At 45.3% G+C, this 27,072-nt stretch overlaps 1 protein-coding gene across 1 annotated transcript; it reads left to right on the top strand.

Annotated features, from left to right (window-relative positions):
- The first annotated feature begins 3,075 nt into the window (after positions 1–3,075).
- On the top strand, positions 3,076–26,626 carry LOC121546848 (F-box/LRR-repeat protein 3-like). Its single transcript, XM_041858094.2, has 5 exons — positions 3,076–3,153; positions 10,219–10,639; positions 11,708–11,830; positions 13,706–13,877; positions 25,695–26,626. Exons 2-5 carry the CDS (start codon positions 10,220–10,222, stop codon positions 26,333–26,335), a joined length of 1,356 nt encoding a protein of 451 aa, XP_041714028.1. The 5' UTR covers positions 3,076–3,153; position 10,219; the 3' UTR covers positions 26,336–26,626.
- The last annotated feature ends 446 nt before the right edge of the window (positions 26,627–27,072 follow it).

Raw genomic sequence — 27,072 nt, 5'->3', positions numbered from 1 at the left:
GCAAAGAGGTCATATTGGCGTCGGTTCTGTGACACCATAGGAAGGGCGACACCTGTGGGAGAAGTGTGGGGGATGATTAAGAGGATGAGTGGGGTCAGAAGGGAGTGGGATTATCCAGTGTTGACGAGTGGGAAGGATATGGCAGTAACAGATGAGGAGAAGGCAGAGATGATGGCCAAAGTGTTTGTCCAAGTGTATAACTCAGCAAATTTGTCAGAGGAGGGGCAGAGGGGGAGAGAGAGAACGAGAGAGAAGCATCCTGGAGTGCTGGATAGGAGGGAGGATGTAAATGATGCGTTGAATGCACCATTTACCATGGCAGAGGTGGGTTAACTTCACTTGTGAAGATGAGGTGTACTCTGTTATGTTGGCCCATCTTAGTGATGAGGCACTGGATAAGGCATTAGTGTTGTACAACAGAGTGTGGGAGGAGGGGAAACGACTGGGCAGCTGGCAGGAGGCAGTAGTGGTACCAATCCGGAAGCCAGGGAAGGACCCAATGAGGCCAACAAGCTATCGGCCAAAAGCTTTAACATCATATGTATGTAAGATTATGGAACGTATGATTACTGAGAGGCTAACTTACTTCCTGGAGAGCAGGGGGCTAGTATCGCCAGTGGGTTCAGGAAGGGAAGGGGAACTATGGACCCAGTACTCTGCTTAGAAGCAGAGGTCAGGAAGGCTCAAGTGAACAAGGAGACTGTTGTAGCTATCTTTTTTGATGTGGAGAAGGCGTATGATATGATGTGGAAGGAGGGGTTGTTAATCAAGCTTGATGTTATGGGGGTAGGAGGAAGAACTGTTTGGAAAGTCTCCCGAGTGGCGCAGTGGTCTAAGGCACTGCATCGCAGTGCTAGCTGTGCCACTAGAGATCCTGGTTCGAATCCAGGCTCTGTCGTAGCCGGCCGCGACCGGGAGACCCATGGGGTGGCGCACAATTGGCTCAGCGCCGTCCAGGGTAGGGGAGGGAATGACTGGCAGGGATGTAGCTCAGTTGGTAGAGCATGGCGTTTGCAACGCCAGGGTTGTGGGTTCGATTCCCATGGGGCCAGTATAAAAATAAAAATAAATGATGTATGCACTCACTAACTGTAAGTCGCTCTGGATAAGAGCGTCTGCTAAATGACTAAAATGTCTCTATCAGGCAGCTACCTGGTGGATAACGGTACACCGCAGGGGAGGATGATTAGTCCTCTGTTGTTCTCAATCATGATCAATTATGTTTACTCTCAGGTACGGCCGGATATTGGGAGGTCGTTATTTGCTGATGATGGAGCCTTATGGAAGAGGGGAAGAAATGTGCCAGGAAGCAATTGATGAGGTAGACCAGTGGGCATTAATGTGGGGATTCAGGTACTCTGCAGAGAAAACTCAGACAGTGTTCTTTACCAGGAGGAAGGTGGGAGATGAGGTACGCTTGAGGTTATATGGGAGACACTTGGAGAGAGTGGGGGCCTTCAGGTTCCTTGGGGTATACTTTGACACTAGACTGACCTGGGCAGAACACATTGAGAGAGTGGTGGGAAAGTGTAAGAAGGTGCTAAATGTGATTCGCTGTCTGATAGGCAAGGAGTTGGGGGCGTTCCTCATTGAGGACCATGTATGTGGCATTGATCCGATCGGTAATAGACTATGGCAGTATAGTGTATGGTTCGGCAGCCCAGACCTCATTGGAAAGGCTAGATGTCATACAGTGGCAAGGACTCAGAATATGTAGTGGGGCGTTTCTGACCTCCCCAGTGGCTGCACTACAGGTGGAGATGGGGGGATATGCCATTTCAGATTAGGAGACGGCAGCTGGCAATTAATTATTGGGTCAACCTACAGGGATATGGGGTGTCTCATCCTGCGAAAGGGATTTTACAGGCATGCTGGGAACATGAGCGAAGACAGAACACAAGCTTTGGGTGGGTGGGTAATACCCAGGCAAAGGAGATGGGACTGTATGGAAGGGAGTTTAGTCCAATGGTAGTTATTCCTGTTAATTCACCATGGCTACTCCAGCATCTAGTAGTTGATCTAGAAGTGTTGGAGAGACTACAGAAAGATAGGGAGGGTGTTGATCCAGCTGATTTCTTTAAGAGATGTCTGGAAACTGTGTATCAGGATTTTGTGGCCATTTACACAGATGGTTCAAAAGATCCAAGGACAGGACATACTGGGTCAGCATTTGTAGTGCAGGAATGTGGGGTGGAAGTCAGGAAACGCATTACAAATCATCTGGCCGTATATATGGCGGAGCTGATGGCCATACTGTTGGCCTTGCAGTGTGGGGAGGAAGTCAAACAAGACAGAGTAGTTATTTGCTCCGATTCATGTGCAGTGTTAATGAGTCTCCAGTCCTTTAGCTCACGTAGCAGACAATACCTGCTTTATGAGGTGCTACAAACCCATGGCAGGATTAAACAGATGTGTATTCAGATAAGATTTACTTGGGTCCCAGCCCATGTGGGGGTGGAGGGGAACGAGGCAGTAGATAAACAGACTAAACAAGCACTTAGTAGTGGGGATGTTGATGTTGAAGTTTCAATGAGCAGAGGCAAAAAGACTGATATATACAGTGATGGTGCAGAGATGGCAGGAGCAGTGGAATAGAGATAATAAGGGAAGGCATTTATTTCAAGTACAGAGGAAAGTCGGGGAGGGGAGGACGGCAGGAAGGGACAGAAGAGAGGAGGCTATTTTTTACAAGATTAAGGGTGGGACACAGCCAGTTGAATAAGACATTAAATGTGATAGGAAAGCATCCAACAGGAAAGTGTGATTATTGTCAGGAAACAGAGACCGTGGAGCATGTATTGCTACAGTGTGGGCAGTATCAGAGGGAAAGAGAGAGGATGAGATCTAGTATGAGGGAGAAGGGGATACAGGAAATTAGTTTAAAGAGTATATTGAGTAGAACGTCATTAAATATAGTCTCAAATATTTTGTTATCTTTTTTAAGAGAAACGGGGCTGGCGGGTAGGAGTGAGTTTCTCCCTGTCTCTGGCCTACACTCCAATACAATAGGTGGCGGTAATGCTCCATAACGTTGGATACCAACCGCCGATAAACCCCACTGAAGAAGAAGAAGAATGCACCGCTTCTGTCACAACAACACGTCGGATTTTTTCCACTGCAAACAGCTATCCAGCTGCCAAGTGTAAACATAAGGTAAGGGGATGGGTCAACTAGAATATAATTTGATTGTCGGTTTAACGTTTGGGTTAGTTATTTACCATTAATTTGACTATCTCGTTACGTGTTGACAGTTAGCTAGCTAGTTAACTAGCTAGCTAACATTGCCACAGCAAACTTGGCCAGACAGCGTCCTTCCACTCATGAGGATGCTAACTAGCTAGCTATGAGATGCTAAGTAGTTGTCATATAACTTTATTTTAATGGATAGCTAACTAACTTAGCTAGCTAACGTTAGGTTCTTCATCATTGTATAGTCCACTTTGAGTTGAATATGAATTGCTCTTCGTGTAGTCTTAGTTAAGTCTATTTTTGGATAAAGTCATTATAGCTAAACAATGTAATGGCCTTGCTAGCTAGCTAGCTTACTTAGCTAATAAGTAACGTTATTGGTTCCTAGTTTGTTGCTAATGTTACAGTTGCCCTTCTGACTCCAATGGCTGTATGGCCCCTTAGTAGGCAGGGCAAACCCGTTTTGGTGATTCTGGTATATCATCCAAATCAATCAATCACAGAAGTTTTTACCCGATTTAAGAACAATACCATTGGAAATTCATGTTATTTATATTCCTAAAATATATTTTGAAAATGATGCTGTTCCTGCTAACCATAGACAATAAATATTGACAAATCAAATTGTATTTGTCACATGTGCCGAATACAACAGGTGTAGACCTTAATGTGAAATGCTTACTTACAAGGCCTTAACCAACAATGCACTGCCCTTTCCCACCTGGACAAAGAACACCTATGTGAGAATACTGTTCATTGACTACAGCTCAGCGTTCAACACCATAGTGCCCACAAAGCTCATCACTAAGCTAAGGACCCTGTGACTGAACACCTCCCTTTGCAACTGGATCCTGGACTTCCTGATGGGCCACCCCCAGGTGGTAAGGGTAGGCAACATCTGCCATGCTGATCCTCAACACAGGGGCCCCTCAGAGGTGCGTGCTTAGTCCTCTCCTGTACTCCCTGTTCACCCACAACTGCGTGGCCAAGCATGACTCCAACACCATCAAGTTTGCTGATGACACCAGTGGTAGGCCTGATCACCGACAACGATGAGACAGCCTATAGGGAGGAGGTCAGAGACCTGGCAGTGTGGTGCCAGGACAACAACCTCTCCCTCAACGTGAGCAAGACAAAGGAGATGATCGTGGACTACAGGAAAAGGAGGGCCGAACACGCCCCCATTCACATCGACGGGGCTGTAGTGGAGCGGGACGAGAGTTTCAAGTTCATTGGTGTCCACGTCGCCAACAAACTATCATGGTCCAAACACACCACCAAGAAAGTCGTGAAGAGGGCACGACAACGCCTTTTCCCCCTCAGGAGACTGAAAAGATTTGGCATGGGTCCCCAGATCCTCAAGGTTCTACAGCTGCACCAGCAAGAGCATCCTGAAAGGTTGCATCACCGCCTGGTATGGCAACTGCTCAGCATCCGACCGTAAGGCGCTACAGAGGGTAGTGCGTTCGGCCCAGTACTTCACAGGCGCCAATACTTCCTGCCATCCAGGACCTACAGTGCTTTGCAAAAGTATTTATCCCCCTTGGCGTTTTTCCTATTTTGTTGCATTACAACCTGTAATTTAAATTGATTTTTATTTGGATTACATGTAATGGACATACACAAAATAGTCCAAATTGGTGAAGTAAAAAAATAAAAAATTATACTTGTTTCAAAAAATTATACTAAATTAATTACGGAAAAGTGGCGTGTGCATATGTATTCACCCCCTTTGCTATAAAGCCCCTAAATAAGATCTGGTGGAACCAATTACCTTCAGAAGTCACATAATTAGTTAGATTGCACACAGGTGGACTTTAAGTGTCACATGATTCTCAGTGGGGAGAACAAGTATTTGATACACTGCCGATTTTGCAGGTTTTCCTACTTACAAAGCATGTAGAGGTCTATAATTTTTATCATCAAAAATCCAGAAAATCACATTGTATGATTTTTAAGTAATTAATTTGCATTTTATTGCATGACATAAGTATTTGATACATCAGAAAAGCAGAACTTAATATTTGGTACAGAAACCTTTGTTTGCAATTACAGAGATCATACGTTTCCTGTAGGTCTTGACCAGGTTTGCACACACTGCAGCAGGGATTTTGGCCCACTCCTCCATACAGACCTTCTCCAGATCCTTCAGGTTTCGGGGCTGTCGCTGGGCAATATGGACTTTCAGCTCCCTCCAAAGATTTTCTATTGGGTTCAGGTCTGGAGACTGGCTAGGCCACTCCAGGACCTTGAGATGCTTCTTACGGAGCCACTCCTTAGGTGCCCTGGCTGTGTGTTTCTGGTCGTTGTCATGCTGGAAGACCCAGCCACGACCCATCTTCAATGCTCTTACTGAGGGAAGGAGGTTGTTGGCCAAGATCTCGCGATACATGGCCCCTTCCATCCTTCCCTCAATACGGTGCAGTCGTCCTGTCCCCTTTGCAGAAAAGCATCCCCAAAGAATGATTTTTCCACCTCCATGCTTCACGGTTGGGATGGTGTTCTTGGGGTTGTACTCATCCTTCTTCTTCCTCCAAACACGGCGAGTGGAGTTTAGACCAAAAAGCTCTATTTTTGTCTCATCAGACCACATGACCTTCTCCCATTCCTCCTCTGGATCATCCAGATGGTCATTGGCAAACTTCAGACGGGCCTGGACATGCGCTGGCTTGAGCAGGGGGGACCTTGCGTGCGCTGCAGGATTTTAATCCATGACGGCGTAGTGTGTTACTAATGGTTTTCTTTGAGACTGTGGTCCCAGCTCTCTTCAGGTCATTGACCAGGTCCTGCCGTGTAGTTCTGGGCTGATCCCTCACCTTCCTCATGATCATTGATGCCCCACGAGGTGAGATCTTGCATGGAGCCCCAGACCGAGGGTGATTGACCGTCATCTTGAACTTCTTCCATTTTCTAATAATTGCGCCAACAGTTGTGTTGCAGTGGCGCAGTGGTCTAAGGCACTGCATCGCAGTGCTAGCTGTGCCACTAGAGATCCTGGTTCGAATCCAGGCTCTGTCGTAGCCGGCCGCGACCGGGAGACCCATGGGGCGGCGCACAATTGGCCTAGCGTCGTCCAGGGTAGGGGAGGGAATGGCCGGCAGGGATGTAGCTCAGTTGGTAGAGCATGGCGTTTGCAACGCCAGGGTTGTGGGTTTGATTCCCACGGGGGGCCAGTATGAAAAATACAAAAAATTATGTATGCACTCACTAACTGTAAGTCGCTCTGGATAAGAGCGTCTGCTAAATTACTAAAATGTAAATGTTGTTGCCTTCTCACCAAGCTGCTTGCCTATTGTCCTGTAGCCCATCCCAGCCTTGTGCAGGTCTACAATTCTAACCCTGATGTCCTTACACAGCGCTCTGGTCTTGGCCATTGTTGAGAGGTTGGAGTCTGTTTGAGTGTGTGGACAGGTGTCTTTTATACAGGTAACAAGTTCAAACAGGTGCAGTTAATACAGGTAATGAGTGGAGAACAGGAGGGCTGCTTAAAGAAAAACTAACAGGTCTGTGAGAGCCGGAATTCTTACTGGTTGGTAGGTGATCAAATACTTATGGCATGCAATAAAATGCAAATTCCGTCTCTCACAGTTGAAGTGTACCTATGATAAAAAATTACAGACCTCTACATGCTTTGTAAGTAGAAAAACCTGCAAAATCGGCAGTGTATCAAATACTTGTTCTCCCCACTGTATATACACACCTGTTCTGAAAGGCCCCAGAGTCTGCAACACCACTAAGCAAGGGGCACCACCAAGTAAGCGGCACCATGAAGACCAAGGAGCTCTCCAAACTGGTCAGGGACAACGTTGTGGAGAAGTACAGATTTGGGTTCTAAAAAAAGATCAGAAACTTTGAACATCCCACGGAGCACAATTAAATCCATTATTTAAAAAAATTGAAAGAATATGGCACCATAACAAACCAGCCAAGAGAGGGCCGCCCACCAAAACTCACGGACCAGGCAAGGAGGGCATTAATCAGAGGCAACAAAGAGACCAAAGATAACCCTGAAGGAGCTCCACAGCGGAGATTGGAGTATCTGTCCATAGGACCACTTTAAGCCGTACTCTCCACAGAGCTGGGCTTGACGGAAGTGGCCAGAAAAAAGCCATTGCTTAAAGAAAAAAATAAGGAAACACGTCTGGTGTTCGCCAAAAGGCATGTGGGAGACTCCCCAAACATATTGAAGAAGGTACTCTGGTCAGATGAGACTAAAATTGAGCTTTTTGGCCATCAAGGAAAACGCCATGTCTGGCGCAAACCCAACATCTCTCATCAGGCCGAGAACACAATCCCCACAGTGAAGCATGGTGGTGGCAGCATCATACTGTGGGGATGTTTTTCATCGGCAGGGACTGGGAAACTGGTCAAAATTGAAGGAATGATGGATGGCGCTAAATACAGGGAAATTCTTGAAGGAAACCTGTTTCGGTCTTCCAGAGATTTGAGACTGGGACGGAGGTTCACCTTCCAGCAGGACAATGACCCTATGCATACGGCTAAAGCAACACTCGAGTGGTTTAAGGGGAAACAATTTTAAATGTTTTGGAATGGCCTAGTCAAAGCCCAGACCTCAATCCAATTGAGAATACGTGGTATGACTTAGATTGCTGTACACCAGTGGAACCCAGCCAACTTGAAGGAGCTGGAGCAGTTTTGCCTTGAAGAATGGGCAAAAATCCCAGTGGCTAGATGTGCCAAGTTTATAGAGACATACCCCAAGAGACTTGCAGCTGTAATTGCTGCAAAAGGTGGCAATACAAAGTATTGACTTTGGGGGGGGTGAATAGTTATGCATGCTCAAGTTCTGTTTTTTTGTCTTACTTCTTGTTTGGTTCACAATAAAACATATTTTGCATCTTCAAAGTGGTAGGCATGTTGTCTAAATCAAATGATACAAACCCCCCAAAAATCAATTTTAATTCTAGGTTGTAAGGCAACAAAACAGGACAAATGCCAAGGGAGTGAATACTTTCGCAAGCCACTGTATATAATAGGCGGTGCAAGAGGAAGGCTCAAACAATTGTCAAAGACTCTAGTTACCCAAGTCATGGACTGTTCTCTCTGCTACCACACGGCAAGCGGTACCGGAGCGCCAAGTCTAGGTCCAAATGGCTTCTTAACAGCTTCTACCCCCAAGCCATAAGACTGCTGAACAATTAATCAAATGGCCACCCGGACTATTTGCATTGACACACCCCCTCTTTTGTTTTTACACTGCTGCTACTCGCTGTTTTATCTATGCATAGTCACTTTACCCCTACCTACATGTACAAATTACCTCGACTAACCTGTACACCCGCACATTGACTCGGTACCTGTACCCCCTGTATATAGCCTCATTATTGTTACTTACTTTAATTTATTTATATATATTTTTTTACTTTTAGTTTATTTAGTAAATATTTTCTTAACTGCACTGTTGGTTAAGGGCTTGTAAGTAAGCATTTCACGGTAAGGTCTACACCTGTTGTATTCGGCACGTGACTAATAAAATTTGATTGATTACCTAAAACACTAGGCCAAATCTACACTGGAGTTGCTTACCAAGAGGACAGTGAATGTTCCTGAGTGGACGAGTTACAGTTTAGACTTAAATCTACACTGAACAAAAATATAAACGCAATATGTAAAGTGTTGGTCCCATGTTTCATGAGCTGAAATAAAATATACCATAAATGTTCCATACGCACAAGAAGCTTATTTTGCTCATATATAAGTGGTCCTCTGTAGCTCAATTGGTAGAGCATGGCGCTTGTAGTGGGTTCGATCCCCGGGACCACCCATACGTAAAAATGTATGCACACATGAATGTAAGTCGCTTTGGATAAAAGCGTCTGCTAAATGGCATTATTATTATTATTATTATTATTATTATTATTATTATTATTATAATATTCTGTGCACAAGTTTGTTTACATCCCTCTTATTGAGCATTTCTCCTTTGCCAAGATGATCCATCCACCTGACAGGTGTGGCATATCAAGAAGCTGATTAAACAGCATGATCATTACACAGGTTCACCTTGTGCTGGGGACAATAAAAAGCCACTCTAAAATGTGCAGTCTTGTCACACAACACAATGCCACAGATGTCTCAAGGTTTGAGGGAGCGTGCAATTGGCATACTGACTGCAGGAATGTCCACCAGAGCTGTTGCCAGATAATTCAATGTTCATTTCTCTACCATAAGCTGCCTCCAACGTCTTTTTAGAGAATTTGGCAGTAAGTCCAACAGGCCTCAACCGTAGACTGTATAACCATGCCAGCACAGGACCTCCACATCCGGCTTCTTCACCTGTGGGATCATCTGAGACCAGCCACCTGGACAGCTGATGAAATTGAGGAGTATTTCTGTCTGTAATAAAGCCCTTTTGTAGAGATTTTTTTTTTCTCCTGATTTGCCTGGGCCTGGCTCCCAAGTGGGTGGGCCTATGCCCTCCCAGTCCCACCCATGACTGCATCCCTGCCCAGTCATGTGAAATCCATAGATTAGGGCCTAATGAATTTATTTAAATTGACTAAATCATTGCAATTGTTGCATGTTGCGTTTTATATTTTTGGTCAGTATATTAATTAGATATGGCAAAATAATGAAATATCTTAATTTAGGATGATGGTAAATAAAGCAAACTCAGACGTTTTTCAATAGTCACACATTTCTCACTAGTTTAACCATTTAGAGGTAAAAAAAAATGTTCCTAAACACAATTTAACCAGGCACTCTAGACTAGAGCGTCCATACCGGAACTTTTGACGTCCCTACCCATGCCTAACTAATATAATGTTAATGGTGAAAATGTTGTATGCCAGAAATGCATGCTCAGTTATTAGTTCCAATTAGGCAATACAATAAGACACCTTTTTAATATTGTTACCTGGCTGTTTATTCTTCTATAATTATGGCATGTATGCTGTGATTTTTTTTATGTACGAAATCCCCTGAGTTTAATAAACTATAATTGCCAGCAGGCCCATGATTTGCGACGTATTATTCCCACCAAACATGGTTGTGTGTCTCCCCCTATAGGATGAAGAGGGTGAAAGGAGATGAGGACGCCTGCAGCTCTTCCAGCGAGGGCCCAACCGAGTCCTGCAAGAAGGTGCGGAAGCTACAGCCAAACAAAGAGAAGCACCAACAGGAGGAGGAGGAAGAAGAAGAAGAAGAAGAAGAGACGGATGTAGATCTCAGCGAGTTTGGCTTCGACTGGGCACTGCTCCCTCAGGAGATCCTGCTCAACATCTTCCAATTCCTGCCTCTTCTGGACCGGGCGTACGCCTCGCAGGTGTGCCGCGGCTGGAACCAAGCTTTCCACATGCCCGAGCTGTGGCGGTGCTTTGAGTTTGAGCTGAACCAGCCTGCCAGTTCTTACCTGAAGGCGACACACCCAGACCTAATCAAGCAGATCATCAAGAGGCATTCGAACCACCTGCAGTATGTCAGCTTCAAAGTGAGTGGGAAAGACAATTTACTGTTTCCCCTTTATCAATTTAGAAGCGGCGGGCCGCCGCTGCTAAATTGTTGCAGCCACTTCCAAGTTTTATATTTTCGGGATGGTAAAACAATTTTCTGTGTAAACTTAAATGACTAAAACAAGAAAGTATATTTTAAAATAAGATCATCTTTTGAGAACTAACAATAACCAAAATAAAAGGGAGAATCTAAAATTAAAATTAATGTCATGGGGCCCCCATTCATTTTGTTATTTTTGAGTCACTGCGATAGCATAAGAACACGGCATAAACCATGGCAAATTTTGTAGAATTGTAGGATATTAGCTTTAAAACTGCACATTTTCTCTTGGGTTTGCTGAATTGCAGGAAATTAGTTTAAAAGCAGGAACATTTGTCTGCGACCAAGATGAGGGCCTCTAAAATGTTGGTTGGAGACAGCGCCATTGTCCACGCGGACTACCTACGCCAACTTTGCCACCGCTGCTGAAAAATCCTAGGGGAAACTGCAATGATGTATGTTTTTGATTAAGAATGGTACGTGAAATCAAGATTACATTTTATGATAGGCGTCAGGCGTTGGGTGAACAAAAATATAAATGCAACATGCAACAATTTCAACGATTTTACTGAGTTACAGTTCATATAAGGAAATCAGTCAATTGAAATAAATTCATTAGTCCTTATGAAAGAGAAATTAACATTTAAATTCTCTGGCAACAGCTCTGGTGGACATTCCTGCAGTCAGCATGCCAATTGCATGCTCCCTCAACTTGAGACATCTGTGGCATTGTGTTGTGTGACACAACTGCACATTTTAGAGTGGCCTTCTATTGTCCCCAGCACAAGGTGCACCTGTGTAATGATCATACTGTTTAATTAGCTTATTGATATGCCACACCTGTCAGGTGGATGGATTATCTTGGCAAAGGAGAAATGCTCACTAACAGGGATGTAAACAAATTTGTGCACAACATTTGAGACGCTTTTATATTAGCTCATGGGACCAACACTACATGTTGCGTTTATATTTTTGTTAAGTATACATTTAATTTTTTTATCTCTAGGTGGACAGCAGCACGGAGTCTGCTGAGGCAGCCTGTGACATTCTCTCCCAGCTGGTGAACTGTTCACTAAAGACTCTAGGGCTCATCTCCACGGCCAGACCAAGCTTCATGGAGTTGCCCAAGGTAGCGTACACTCAGCCTGTTGGAATCAGAGCCATTGATTGGCCTTACAGTGCATTTGGAAAGTATTCAGACCCCATGACTTTTTCCACATTTTGTTAAGTGACAGCCTTATTCTAAAATTGACTAAATAAAAATAATCACCAATCTACACACTACCCGATAATGACAAATAAAAAAACAGATACCTTATTTACATAAGTATTCAGACCCTTTATGAGACTCAAAATTGAGCTCAGGTGCATCCTGTTTCCATTGATCATCCTTGAGATGTTTCTACAACTTGGTTGGAGTCCACCTGTGGTAAATTCAATTGGATTGGACATGATTTGGAAAGGCACCCACCTGTCTATATAATGTCCCTCAGTTGACAGTGCATGTCAGAGCAAAAACCAAGCCATGAGGTCAAAGGAATTGTCCGTAGAGATCTGAGACAGGATTGTGTCGAGGCACAGGTCTTGGGAAGGATACTAAAACATTTATGCAGCATTGAAGGTCCCCAAGAACACAATGCCCTCCATCAATCTTAAATGAAAGAAGTTTGGAACAACCAAAACTCTTCCGAGAGCTGGCCGCCCGGCCAAACTGAGCAATCGGGGGAGAAGGGCATTGATCAGGGAGGTGACCAAAAACCTGATGGTCACTCTGACAGAGCTCCAGAGTTCCTCTGTGGAGATGGTTGTCCTTCTGGAAGGTTCTCCCATCTCTCTGCCAGATGGAAGCCGCCACTCAGTAAAAGGCACATGACAGCCCGCTTGGAGTTTGCCAAAAGGCACCTAAAGGACTCTCAGACCATGAGAAACAAGATTCTCTGGTCTGATGAAACCAACATTGAACTCTTTGGCCTGAATGCGAAGCATCATGTCTGGAGGAATACTGGCACCATCCCTACGGAGAAGCATGGTGTTGGCAGCATCATGCTGTGGGGATGTTTTTCAGCAGCAGGGACTGGGAGACTAGTCAGGATCGAGGCAAAGATGAACAGAGCAAAGTACAGAGAGATCCTTGATGAAAACCTGCTCCAGAGCACTCAGGACCTCAGACTGGGGTGAAGGTTCACCTTCCAACAGGACAATGACCCTAAGCACACAGCCAAGACAACGCAGGAGTGGCTTCGGGACAAGTCTCTGAATGTCCTTGAGTGGCCCAGCCAGAGTCCGGACTTGAACCCGATTTGAACATCTCTGGAGAGACCTGAAAATAGCTGTGTAGAGCTTGAGAGAAGAATGGGAGAAACTCCCCAAATACAGGTGTGCCAAGCTTGTAGCGTCATACCCAATAAGACTCAAGGCTGTAAATGCTGCCAAAGGTGCTTCAACAAAGTACTGAGTAAAGGGTCTGAATACTTGTGTAAATGTCATATTTCCGTAAAAAAAAAAAGGTATAACCTGTTTTTGCTTTATATTCTGTGTAGATGGAGGGGGGAATTAAAAAAAAATCAATTTTAGAATAAGGCTGTAATGTAACAAAATGTCAGTGTTCAGGAAACTATCCTCCATGTTGGTACCAAATGTTCCATGACAATGGCATTCTAATGTGTAATCTCGAATGTGAATACAATTCTATAACTATGGTTTGATTGTCCGTCAGCTTTTGGCTGGTCAAAAATTCCACAGTTTACACTGAGCCTGTAATTACACAGTGGAGTGGTGTGCAGCCAGTTCAACCTGTACACGTTCTCCATTCATTCTATCAAGGCAATTCCATTAAACAGTCCACTGTGTTGATGCTCCGGAATTTAGTGCAGTGTTTTGACGATTTAGGGTCTTTGTCATAGCCTGTACTCTACACCTGCTAGATGTCCATACACTACCTGCAGTCATCCATTTTATTTACCTGTTGACTGACTGGTTCAAAATGTTTTCTTCATTTTTTTAGTCTCATTTCATCTCGGCCCTGACGGTGGTGTTTGTCAACTCCAAGTCCCTGTCATCTCTGAAGATCGACGACACACCGGTGGACGACCCGTCCCTGAAGGTCCTGGTGGCCAACAACAGCGACACTCTGAGGCTGTTGAAGATGAGCAGCTGCCCTCATGTCTCTCCTGCAGGTAGGGTGCTTGTCTGAGTTTATGGTCATTGAATGGTCCCTAGAATGGATTATTCCATTGAATGGTCCCTAGGGCAACTATACAGTCGACTCCTGATTAGTGGACATCAAATAAGTTCCAACTCTGTTTAAGAAATGAATGGGAGTATATATGGAGATAGTTTAGTGGCAAAAAAAAAAGGGGTAAATACATGTAAAAATATATACACTGCTCAAAAAAATAAAGGGAACACTTAAACAACACATCCTAGATCTGAATGAATGAAATAATCTTATTAAATACTTTTTTCTTTACATAGTTGAATGTGCTGACAACAAAATCACACAAATTATCAATGGAAATCAAATGTATCAACCCATGGAGGTCTGGATTTGGAGTCACACTCAAAATTAAAGTGGAAAACCACACTACAGGCTGATCCAACTTTGATGTAATGTCCTTAAAACAAGTCAAAATGAGGCTCAGTAGTGTGTGTGGCCTCCACGTGCCTGTATGACCTCCCTACAACGCCTGGGCATGCTCTTGATGAGGTGGCAGATGGTCTCCTGAGGGATCTCCTCCCAGACCTGGACTAAAGCATCCGCCAACTCCTGGACAGTCTGTGGTGCAACGTGGCGTTGGTGGATGGAGCGAGACATGATGTCCCAGATGTGCTCAATTGGATTCAGGTCTGGGGAACGGGCGGGCCAGTCCATAGCATCAATGCCTTCCTCTTGCAGGAACTGCTGACACACTCCAGCCACATGAGGTCTAGCATTGTCTTGCATTAGGAGGAACCCAGGGCCAACCGCACCAGCATATGGTCTCACAAGGGGTCTGAGGATCTCATCTCGGTACCTAATGGCAGTCAGGCTACCTCTGGCGAGCACATGGAGGGCTGTGCGGCCCCCCAAAGAAATGCCACCCCACACCATGACTGACCCACCGCCAAACCGGTCATGCTGGAGGATGTTGCAGGCAGCAGAACGTTCTGCACGGCGTCTCCAGACTCTGTCACATGTGCTCAATGTGAACCTGCTTTCATCTGTGAAGAGCACAGGGCGCCAGTGGCGAATTTGCCAATCTTGGTGTTCTCTGGCAAATGCCAAACGTCCTGCACGGTGTTGGGCAGTAAGCACATCCCCCACCTGTGGACGTCAGGCCCTCATACCACCCTCATGGAGTCTGTTTCTGACCGTTTGAGCAGACACATGCACATTTGTGGCCTGCTGGAGGTCATTTTGCAGGGCTCTGGCAGTGCTCCTCCTGCTCCTCCTTGCACAAAGGCGGAGGTAGCGGTCCTGCTGCTGGGTTGTTGCCCTCCTACGGCCTCCTCCACGTCTCCTGATGTACTGGCCTGTCTCCTGGTAGCGCCTCCATGCTCTGGACACTACGCTGACAGACACAGCAAACCTTCTTGCCACAGCTCGCATTGATGTGCCATCCTGGATGAGCTGCACTACCTGAGCCACTTGTGTGGGTTGTAGACTCCGTCTCATGCTACCACTAGAGTGAAAGCACCGCCAGCATTCAAAAGTGACCAAAACATCAGCCAGGAAGCATAGGAATTGAGAAGTGGTCTGTGTTCACCACCTGCAGAACCACTCCTTTATTGGGGGTGTCTTGCTAATTGCCTATAATTTCCACCTGTTGTCTATTCCATTTGCACAACAGCATGTGAAATTTACTGTCAATCAGTGTTGCTTCCTAAGTGGACAGTTTGATTTCACAGAAGTGTGATTGACTTGGAGTTACATTGTGTTGTTTAAGTGTTCCCTTTAATTTCTTATATGTCCGAAATAGGACAGACACTTCAGAACAAACTTCCTTTAGAAATGTTTTGGACTTATGTTTATCCATGTATGAAGCTGCTATTCAATGCGTTTCTATGGGCTAATGGCAGGAAGGCCAAATCAATTAAATGTTTAATCAACCAATTTTTTTGTATATTCTTTTGATACCTTAAGGGGTCCTAAAATTCAAAATCATATAGCTAAATGATCCTTGGTATAACCATTTTAAAACAATTCCATATGTTAGCTTAGCTTTCTATTTTTTGTATTAGTTTTGTGCTGTTGGCGGTAGGTGCACTTGATTCAGCAGCCATAGTGCCGGGAAGGCAGTGTTCCCATTTTGAACCATTTAATGTGTCTGAAGGTAGAACTCTGCCTACCCGGCAGGCCCAGAGAGCAAATCAAGTGCACCTACAGGACTACCGCTGGCCAAAAAGATAGCTCAGATCACCGTGTCTGCACAGTTTCCTCGAGCCATAGACTGTAAAAAGAAGCCTTGAGCGCACAGCACAGCTGGAGGACTGTGTCTCCTTTTTGTCAGTGGCGGGAGGGAGAGCGGAGGGGGCGGTGAGTCAAAGAGAGGCAGCCTCACCGCTGCTCACTCCCTCCCCTCAAACTGACCATCATATGCAGGCCATCATCAGTCCAGTAAAATCAAAAATAAAGCAAGTGATTATGCTCACTCAGCTGTGCCTCAAAAGTAATACAACAAATGATCGAATACAAGTGTGATCATATAGACTATATATACAAAAGTATGTGGACACCCCTTCAAATTAGTGGATTCGGCTATTTCAGCCACACCCGTTGCTGACAGGTGTATAAAATCAAGCACACAGCCATGCAATTTCAATAGACAAACATTGGCAGTAGAATGTCCTTACTGAAGAGCTCAGTGACTCAACGTGGCAGCGTCATAGGATGCCACTTTTCCAACAAGTCAGTTAGTCAAATTTCTGCCCTGCTAGAGCTGCCCCGGTCAACTGTAAGTGCTGTTATTGTGACGTGGAAACGTCTAGGAGCAACAACGGCTCAGCCGCGAAGTGATAGGCCACACAAGCTCACAGAACGGGACCGCAGAGTGCTGAATCGTGGGGCGTGTAAAAATCATCTGTCCTTTGCAAGTTCCAAACGGCCTCTGGAAGTAACGTCAGCACAATAACTGTTTGTCGGGAGCTTCATGAAATGGGTTTCCATAGCAGTAGCACACAAGCCTAAGATCACCATGCGCAATGCCAAGCGTCGGCTGGAGTGGCGTAAAGCTTGCCGCCATTGGACGGCAGAGGAAACGTGTTCTCTGGAGTGATGAATCACGGTTCACCATCTGGCAGTCCAACGTACGAATCTGTGTTTGGCTGCCCCAATGCATAGAGACAAATGTAAAGTTTGGAGGAGGAATAATGGTCTGGGGCTGTCATAGTTCAGGCTAGGCCCCTTAGTTCTGGTGAAGGGAAATCTTAACGCTACAGCATACAATGACGTTCTAGACGATTCTGTGCTTCTCACTTTGTGACAACAGTTTGGGGAAGGCCCTTTCCTGTTTCAGCATGACAATGCCCCCATGCACAAAGTAAGATCCATTCAGAAATGGTTTATCGAGATCGGTGTGGAAGAACTTGACTGGCTGCACAGAGTCCTGACTTCAACCCATTCAAACACCTTTGGGATGAATTGGAACGCCGACTGCGAGCCAGGCCTAATCGCCCAACATCAGTGCCCGACCTCACTACTGCTCTTGTGGCTGAATGGAAGCAGGTCCCCGCAGCAATGTTCCAACATCTAGTGGAAAGCCTGCCCAGAAGAGTGGAGGCTCTTATAGCAAAAAATGGGGGACCAACTCCATATTAATGCCCATGATTTTGGAATGAGATGTTCGACGAGCAGGTGTCCACATGGATAAGAGCGTCTGCTAAATGATGTAAATGTAGTGTACCTAAAATGTTTAAATATATAGTTTCAAAATGGTCTGAAAAACAACATTGGCAAGGCAATTCAAGCATAGTGATAATGCATTTATTGGGCATATAGCCTACTACAAACCTCATTGCTACAGAACTATTTTTAATAGGTTAATGTTGCATATGTTTACGTTTTTTAAACCTGAGCAGTAGATCTCTGCTTGCATTTTGACTCAGTGATCTTGACTCAGAAAAGGTTGGTGACCACTGCTCTATAACCTATCCCACCTCGCTCTGCAACACTGCCTGGCTGGGGCTGTGCGCACGTGAAGAGCTGATTTAGGTTGTTTTTCCATGTCTTCTTTCTTAGCAGTTGAAATTTGAACAATGTGGCTACTAGTCATACTCTAAATCTCAGGCACAAACATTAGTCGTGTTATCACGATAACCTCCCGTACTTAAAGGGGCAGGTGAACATTTGTCTCATCTGTAATATTTTGGTTCAAAGACTCAGGTCAAACAACATTTTATGAAACAATATACCACATTACTTTTTACTAGTAATACATGTATTGTTTTAGAAACATTACAATGCATGCTCATCAATTTTTTTGTGTTGAAATTTTAGCATTTCTTATTTATTTTGGCTGGTAAAAGAATATTGAGTGGCTGGTAGATTTGTAAATCTACCTGCCACAGTGGCTGGTGGACCGAAATGGTAATTTTAGGCCCTGTTCATCAGTAATAAGGTCCTCAATCAGACTTCCAAGAGAGGCTTCTGAATTCATTTGTCAAGTCTCCTTTTAATGGGTTATTTCAGACCCATCGTAATCTACAAACTACAGTAAACTACAAAAGCCAAATTCATTGTAGGCGGCATGAGTGAACTCTATTCTTAACCATATCGTAGATTTTTCCTGGACCCACTTTAATAGCCAGCTCTGATAAGGGCTGTTTATTTAGTTGAATCCAGCTGTCTGTTTCTCTGGTAAGCCTACTATTTATAGCTTTTATTTACATTTACGTCATTTAGCAGACGCTCTTATCCAGAGCGACTTACAAATTGGTGCATTCACCTTATAGCCAGCTTTTTTTGGGGGGGGTAGAAGGATTACTTTATCCTATCCCAAGTATTCCTTAAAGTGGTGGGGTTTCAAGTGTCTCCGGAAGGTGGTGAGTGACTCTGCCGTCCTGGCGTAGTGAGGGAGCTTGTTCCACCATTGGGGTGCCAGAGCAGCGAACAGTTTTGACTAGGCTGAGCGGGAACTGTGCTTCCGCAGAGGTAGGGGGGCCAGCAGGCCAGAGGTGGATGAACGCAATGCCCTCGTTTGGGTGTAGGGACTGATCAGAGCCTGAAGGTACGGAGGTGCCGTTCCCCTCATAGCTCCGTAGGCAAGCACCATGGTCTTGTAGCAGATGCGAGCTTCAACTAGAAGCCAGTGGAGTGTGCGGAGGAGCGGGGTGACGTGAGAGAACTTGGGAAGGTTGAACACCAGACGGGCTGCGGCATTCTGGATGAGTTGTAGGGGTTTAATGGCACAGGCAGGGAGCCCAGCCAACAGCGAGTTGCAGTAATCCAGACGGGAGATGACAAGTGCCTGGATTAGGACCTGTGCCGCTTCCTGTGTAAGGCAGGGTCGTACTCTCCGAATGTTGTAGAGCATGAACCTACAGGATCGGGTCACCGCCTTGATGTTAGCAGAGAACGACAGGGTGTTGTCCAGGGTCACGCCAAGGCTTTTTGCACTCTGGGAGGAGGACACAACGGAGTTGTCAACCGTGATGGCAGTTAGCAGTGCGGAGAGCCTCCGTGACACAGAGAAGAGCAGTCTCAGTTGAATGACCAGTCTTGAAACCTGACTGGTTTGGATCAAGAAGGTCATTCTTAGAGTGATGGTGGGGGGAATGATTCAGCAGGGAGGAGAAGGTGGCAAAGAGCTTCCTATGGTTAGAGGCAGATGCTTGGAATTTAGAGGGGTAGAAAGTGGCTTTAGCAGCAGAAACAGAGGAAGAAAATGTAGAGGGGAGGGAGTGAAAAGATGCCAGGTCCGCAGGGAGTCTAGTTTTCCTCCATTTCCGCTCGGTTGCCCGGAGCCCTGTTCTGTGAGCTCGCAATGAGTCGTTAAGCCACGGAGCAGGAGGGGAGGACCAACCCGGCCGTGAGGATAGGGGACATAGAGAGTCAAAGGATGCAGAAAGGGAGGAGAGGAGGATGGAGGAGGCAGAATCAGGAGATTGGAGGGAGAAGGATTGAGCAGAGGGAAGAGATTATAGGATGGAAGAGGAGAGAGTAGCGGGAGAGAGAGCGTGACGGTTGCGACGGCGCATTACCGTCTGAGTAGGGGCAGAGTGAGTAGTGTTGGAGGAGAGCGAGAGAGAAAAGGATACAAAGTAGTGGTCGGAGACAAGGGGAGTTGCAGTGAGATTAGTGGAAGAACAGCATCTAGTAAAGATGAGGTCAAGCGTATTGCCTGCCTTGTGAGTAGGGGGGGACGGTGAGAGGGTGAGGTCAAAAGAGGAGAGGAGTGGAAAGGAGGAGGCAGAGAGAAATGAGTCAAAGGTAGACGTAGGGAGGTTAAAGTCACCCAGAACTGTGAGGGGTGAGCCATCTGTCAGGAAAGGAACTTATCTAGGCGTCAAGCTCATTGATGAACTCTCCAAGGGAACCTGGAGGGCGATAAATGATAAGGATGTTAAGCTTGAATGGGCTAGTGACTGTGACAGCATGGAATTCAAATTAGGAGATAGACAGATGGGTCAGGGGAAAAAGAGAGAATGTCCACTTGGGAGAGATGAGGATTCCTGTACCACCACCCTGCTGACCAGATGCTCTCGGGGTATGCGAGAACACATGGTCAGACGAGGAGAGAGCAGTAGGAGTAGCAGTGTTTTCAGTGGTAATCCATGTTTCCGTCAGTGCCAAGAAGTCGAGGGACTGGAGGGTAGCATAGGCTGAGATGAACTCTGCCTTGTTGGCCGCAGAACGGCAGTTCCAGAGGCTGCCGTAGACCTGGAACTCCACGTGGGTTGTGCGCACAGGGACCACCAAGTTAGAGTGGCAGCAGCCACACGGTGTGAGGCGTTTGTATAGCCTGTGCAGAGAGGAGAGAACAGGGATAGACAGATGCATAGTTGACAGGCTACATAAAATGGCTACAATAATGCAAAGGAGATCGGAATGAAATGAAATGAACTAAACATCTGGGAAAGCGAGCGAGCGGGGCCTCCCTCACTTACGTTTCACTGAAACACCCAAATATAACTCTCCCAACTTCCACCTCAGAAACTATAATTGTTGTAAACTACAGCGGTTCAATGTTTTCTAGGAATAGACTAACTTAGTTTATTCAGCTAGCTAACTTGGTACAGTATTCTTCCGTGAAAACCGTCCAGGGCACCGAATCCTATGATGCCACAGCCAACTAGCATGCCAACCTCCAACAACACGGTTTAGCACCAATACTCGGTCACAACAAACCACCAGTGTGTCAACACGCCAAGCAGATCATTCGTGTCCGTGTCTAACGTTGTGGGTTAGTCCCGACAGCTTGAGCGAGTCCGTTGTCAACTTATTCAGCCAGTTAGTTAGCTAGAATAGTTAGCCTACTAGCTAGCCATTGCTTTCTGCCAACGAAAAACAAAAACTCCTCCCAGAGCACGAACACACAGAGAGCCAAGCTAACGTTAACTAGTCACCCATGTCCCGAATTCCCTTGAACGATTCTGGTTACCAGTATGTAAAAACAAAACACAAATGTAGGTTATAACTTACCCCTAGCAGCTACTGTTAGCTAGCCAAGTGCAAAGCTAGCCACTGAATCAACTTTTATGTCTGAGCTCTAATTCCCCTCAATGGTCGAAATGGGTCTGATAACATTTCAAGCTTGCCAATACCAGGGCTCTTTAACGCCGGACCTGGCCGAAACACTTCTGGTTTTTGTTTCTATCTGGTAGTTAAAGGGCAACTCCACCACTTTTCAACCTCAAGTTCTACCCGATGACATCATCAAAAGTTAAAACATTTTAAAAAGTGATTTTCAAAGACTGAGATTCGTGGTGACGTGGGGAGCAAGAAAATACCCTCCCTGGCTAGAAACCAGTTGCAGGTCTTGTTAATCATTTTATTTTTATTTTACTTTTAATCCTAGCATTTTTTAGGACATTATCTTTTTAACCACAGATCATAGAAACGTGCCGTTTTAACATATGTAGACACTGGTATGGTGCTGGAGATATGAGGTTGAAAAGTGGTGGAATTGTCCTTTTAATTGCATTCACCTGATATCCTAGGTCTGAATTAAACCAGAAGTGTTTCGGCCTTCCAGGACCAGATTTGAAGAGCCCTGGCCTATACTATAATGCATCTGCCTGTAAAGAGCTTTGATTGTTTTGAAGTTTAAGTGCGCTACCTTCATATCTGTAGTTTCAAACCGAAAACCTTGGGCACAACACTGAAAGCCCTCATTAACACTTAAACTGCCGGGTCTCGCTATCCCCCTCACTACACCAATGAGCAGCCTTTTGACTGCAACGTTCTAACTTGGCTTGGGCGGTATAACGTATACCGGGGGTATTTGGGAAAAAGCCACTGGATGGTTTTTCAATACCGTTGAAACTATTTATTTCAAGTTTTATACATTTGAATATTTGTAGCTACTTTTTAAGTAAATACCTGCAGTCAACTTGTGCAATACGTTAGGAGATAAAGAACATTTCATCTGTCACATTATTATGTAGTTTACGGTAGTCCCCAGTCACGTGGTGTTTGTTTACAAGCACACAACGACAAGAGACCGGAGCCTTGTGTGTCACTCACTGTCATGCAGCACGCGCCAGGTGATCTAATTACAGCATGGAATTCACATCTAAATGTTTGCCAGCTAGATATCTTATAACTATTAAGTTAACTGTCTAAAATGTGCTAAATGCTCAGCAGTTGGGCATTTGGTTTGCTAATTTAGTGTTAAGTGATTAGCTTCTTCCATAATCAAGCATTCGCTTGTTAACAGCAGAGAATCCCCTCCTGGATCAAGAGCCTTGCTGGCTAATATTCATTTTGTGTGTGCAGCAAACTGTGAGTAGCGTTTTTGAATTACTTGTATAGTTTAGGTCAGGAACTGTACAAAATGTTTGCAATGCATTCGTTAGCATTGTCTATGAGGATTCCTTATTATTTGTTAGCATTTTGTTTAGCATTATGGTAAGTGACCTTTTTTTGGGCTATGAATATTTACTTTTAAGTAAATACCTGCAGTCAACTTGTGCACTACGTAATAGATAAGCAGATCGCGTTCATCATTTCGCACGTTAGATCGTTTTTCATTATGAAGCTTTTTTTTAAGAGTGTTGAGCCATTAACCGAAAGGTTGCTGGTTCGAATCCCCGAACCGACTAGGTGAAAAATATCTGCCCTTGAGCAAGGCACTTAACCCTAAGTGCTCCTGTAAGTCGCTCTGGATAAGAGCGCCTGCTAAATGACTAAAATTTCAATTTAAAACTTATCTAAGATGTGCCAAATAAATACTCTCCAACTGAGTCTTGCTAATGTTAGCTAAATGGCTAACATTAGCTTGCAAGATCAAACTTCATGGTAACAGCAGCAAGACAACCCCTCCTAGATTAAGATCCCAGGTGCCTAATATTTGTTTTGTGTGTGCTGCAAACTGCTTTTGAGATACTTGCATAACTTTAGGAGCTGGGTTGTCTGTCCTAGTAGTAATGCCCTCGTTAGCATTTACCTAGCATCCGCTATGTGAATTCCTTAGTACTTGTTAGCATTTTGTTAAGTGATGTTTTTTTGTGGCTTTTTTTTACATTTGAATTTTTTTTATAGCACCCCTTGTGTGCGCTACAGTAATACCGTATATCCCGGGATGGCACAGGCATGGTGTGAAAGTATGGAAATATGGATACCGCCCAACCCTGATTTCAAAATAATAATTTTGTTGTGTTTATTAAGGTCTTGGCTAAGATTAGAATACGTATATACACTGCTCAAAAAAATAAAGGGAACACTTAAACAACACAATGTAACTCCAAGTCAATCACACTTCTGTGAAATCAAACTGTCCAATTAGGAAGCAACACTGATTGACAATACATTTCACATGCTGTTGTGCAAATTGAATAGACAACAGGTGGAAATTATAGGCAAGACACCCCCAATAAAGGAGTGGTTCTGCAGGTGGTGACCACAGACCACTTCTCAGTTCCTATGCTTCCTGGCTGATGTTTTGGTCACTTTTGAATGCTGGCGGTGCTTTCACTCTAGTGGTAGCATGAGACGGAGTCTACAACCCACACAAGTGGCTCAGGTAGTGCAGCTCATCCAGGATGGCACATCAATGCGAGCTGTGGCAAGAAGGTTTGCTGTGTCTGTCAGCGTAGTGTCCAGAGCATGGAGGCGCTACCAGGAGACAGGCCAGTACATCAGGAGATGTGGAGGAGGCCGTAGGAGGGCAACAACCCAGCAGCAGGACCGCTACCTCCGCCTTTGTGCAAGGAGGAGCAGGAGGAGCACTGCCAGAGCCCTGCAAAATGACCTCCAGCAGGCCACAAATGTGCATGTGTCTGCTCAAACGGTCAGAAACAGACTCCATGAGGGTGGTATGAGGGCCCGACGTCCACAGGTGGGGGTTGTGCTTACAGCCCAACACCGTGCAGGACGTTTGGCATTTGCCAGAGAACACCAAGATTGGCAAATTCGCCACTGGCGCCCTGTGCTCTTCACAGATGAAAGCAGGTTCACATTGAGCACGTGACAGACGTGACAGAGTCTGGAGACGCCGTGCAGAACGTTCTGCTGCCTGCAAAATCCTCCAGCATGACCGGTTTGGTGTTGGGTCAGTCATGGTGTGGGGTGGCATTTCTTTGGGGGGCCGCACAGCCCTCCATGTGCTCGTCAGAGGTAGCCTGACTGCCATTAGGTACCGAGATGAGATCCTCAGACCCCTTGTGAGACCATATGCTGGTGCGGTTGGCCCTGGGTTCCTCCTAATGCAAGACAATGCTAGACCTCATGTGGCTGGAGTGTGTCAGCAGTTCCTGCAAGAGGAAGGCATTGATGCTATGGACTGGCCCGCCCGTTCCCCAGACCTGAATCCAATTGAGCACATCTGGGACATCATGTCTCGCTCCATCCACCAACGCCACGTTGCACCACAGACTGTTCAGGAGTTGGCGGATGCTTTAGTCCAGGTCTGGGAGGAGATCCCTCAGGAGACCATCCGCCATCCTCATCAGGAGCATGCCCAGGCGTTGTAGGGAGGCCATACAGGCACGTGGAGGCCACACACACTACTGAGCCTCATTTTGACTTGTTTTAAGGACATTACATCAAAGTTGGATCAGCCTGTAGTGTGGTTTTCCACTTTAATTTTGAGTGTGACTCCAAATCCAGACCTCCATGGGGTTGATAAATTTGATTTCCATTGATAATTTGTGTGATTTTGTTGTCAGCACATTCAACTATGTAAAGAAAAAAGTATTTAATAAGATTATTTCATTCATTCAGATCTAGGATGTGTTATTTTAGTGTTCCCTTTATTTTTTTGAGCAGTATATATATATATATATAATAAATAAAAAAATCATTCATTCAATGAACACAATAGCATTTTCATTTGTTTGTTACTGTAGGCGATCTCCTGTGTGCTCATGTTTTGGAGCGCAAAGGAACAGCGGTTATTCTTGGTCTTGGATAAAGTGATGTTTTGAAATAGAGCTCATCTCTTAAATTTGGAGTTATTTGGCGACGGTAGGCTTAGTGTTTTGAAAACCTCAATCTGTTCTTTCTGATACTATATAGAATTCAAAACGTCTTACCTGTATGTGACTGTAGGAGGATTAGGGAAAAAGTACATTTACTTTTAAAACCCGCTTATAACGCTTTCTGTTTGTGATTTCAAAATTCTAACAATATAAGTGTGTTAAACAGACTTATTTAGGAAAATTCAAGGACTGAGGCGGGCATGATGTAAAAAAATTGCAGAGCCATTTCAATTTTACATTAATATGCAGTCAAAATGACTGTCTCGGCTCTTCTACTGTTACACCATTTAAAACTAAACTAATTAATTCGAATGAATAGGGATATATAATGTTATAACATGACTATATTTCTAAACCAAACTTTGCTGTGTGTGCAGGTATCCTGTGTGTGGCGGACCAGTGCCATGGCCTGAGGGAGCTGGCGCTTAACTACCACCTGCTGAGCGATGAGCTCTTATTAGCCCTCTCCTCGGAGAAACACGTGCACCTGGAGCATCTCCGCATTGACGTGGTCAGTGAGAACCCCGGGCAGCACTTCCACACCATCAAGAAGTCCAGTTGGGACGCTATGGTGCGCCACTCGCCCAAGTTCAACCTGGTCATGTACTTCTTCCTCTACGAGGACGAGTTCGGCCCCTTCTTCAAGGAGGAGGCCCCCATCACCCACCTCTACTTTGGTCGCTCGGTCAGTAAGGACGTGCTGGGCCGCGTGGGGCTCCACTGCCCCCGATTGGTGGAGTTGGTGGTGTGTGCCAACGGGCTGCGGCCACTGGACGAGGAGCTAATCCGCATCGCCAAGCGCTGCACCCAGCTGTCGGCCATTGGCCTTGGGGAGTGTGAGGTGTCGTGCAGTGCGTTCGTGGAATTCGTGAAGATGTGCGGTCGGAGGTTGTCCCAGTTGTCCATCATGGAGGAGGTGCTGATTCCCGACCATAAGTACAACCTGGACGAAATCCACTGGGAGGTGTCAAAGCACCTGGGCCGTGTCTGGTTCCCCGACATGATGCCCACCTGGTAGAGCCGTTGAAAGGGGCTGTGGATTTACTGTACACAGTTTGATATACTTTTCTCTTTTTTTCCCACCTTGAAACTCTGTTCGAAGCATCCGTGGAGTCCATGTTGGCACCGAAGGAACAACCGAAGATAATCGTGTTCTACTGAGAATGCGAATTTCAGGGATGTGATTTTTCCTGATTCATAGGGAATTCCTACTTTTCTGACTGTATACTCCATTCATATACACTGAACAAAAATATAAACGCAACATGTTGGTCCCATGTTTCATGAGCTGAAATAAAAGATCCCAGAAATGTTCCATACCCACAAAAAGCTTATTTCTCTCATTGTGTGCACATATTTGTTTGCACCCTGTTAGTGAGCATTTCTCCTTTGTCAAGATAATCCATCCACCTGACAGGTGTGGCATATCAAGAAGCTGATTAAACAGCATGATCATTACACATGTGCACCTTGTGCTGGGGACAAAATGTGCAGTCTTGTCACACAACACAATGCCACAGATGTCAAGTTTTTAGAAAGCGTGCAATTGGCATGCTGACTGCAGGAATGTCCACCAGAGCTCTTGCCAGAGAATTTAATGTTTATTTATCTACCATAAACCGCCTCCAACGTGGTTTTAGAGAATTTGGCAGTACGTCCAACAGGCCTCACAACCGCAGACAGTGTATGGTGTCGTGTGGGCGGGCGGTTTACTGATGTCAACATTGTGAACAGAGTGCCCCATGGTAGGGTTAT

The sequence above is a fragment of the Coregonus clupeaformis genome, unplaced genomic scaffold (assembly GCF_020615455.1).
Source record: "Coregonus clupeaformis isolate EN_2021a unplaced genomic scaffold, ASM2061545v1 scaf0061, whole genome shotgun sequence".
In the NCBI taxonomy this organism is placed as follows: Eukaryota; Metazoa; Chordata; class Actinopteri; order Salmoniformes; family Salmonidae; genus Coregonus; species Coregonus clupeaformis.
Note: the sequence above shows the minus strand (reverse complement) of the source record. Positions and strands in the feature narration are given on the sequence as shown.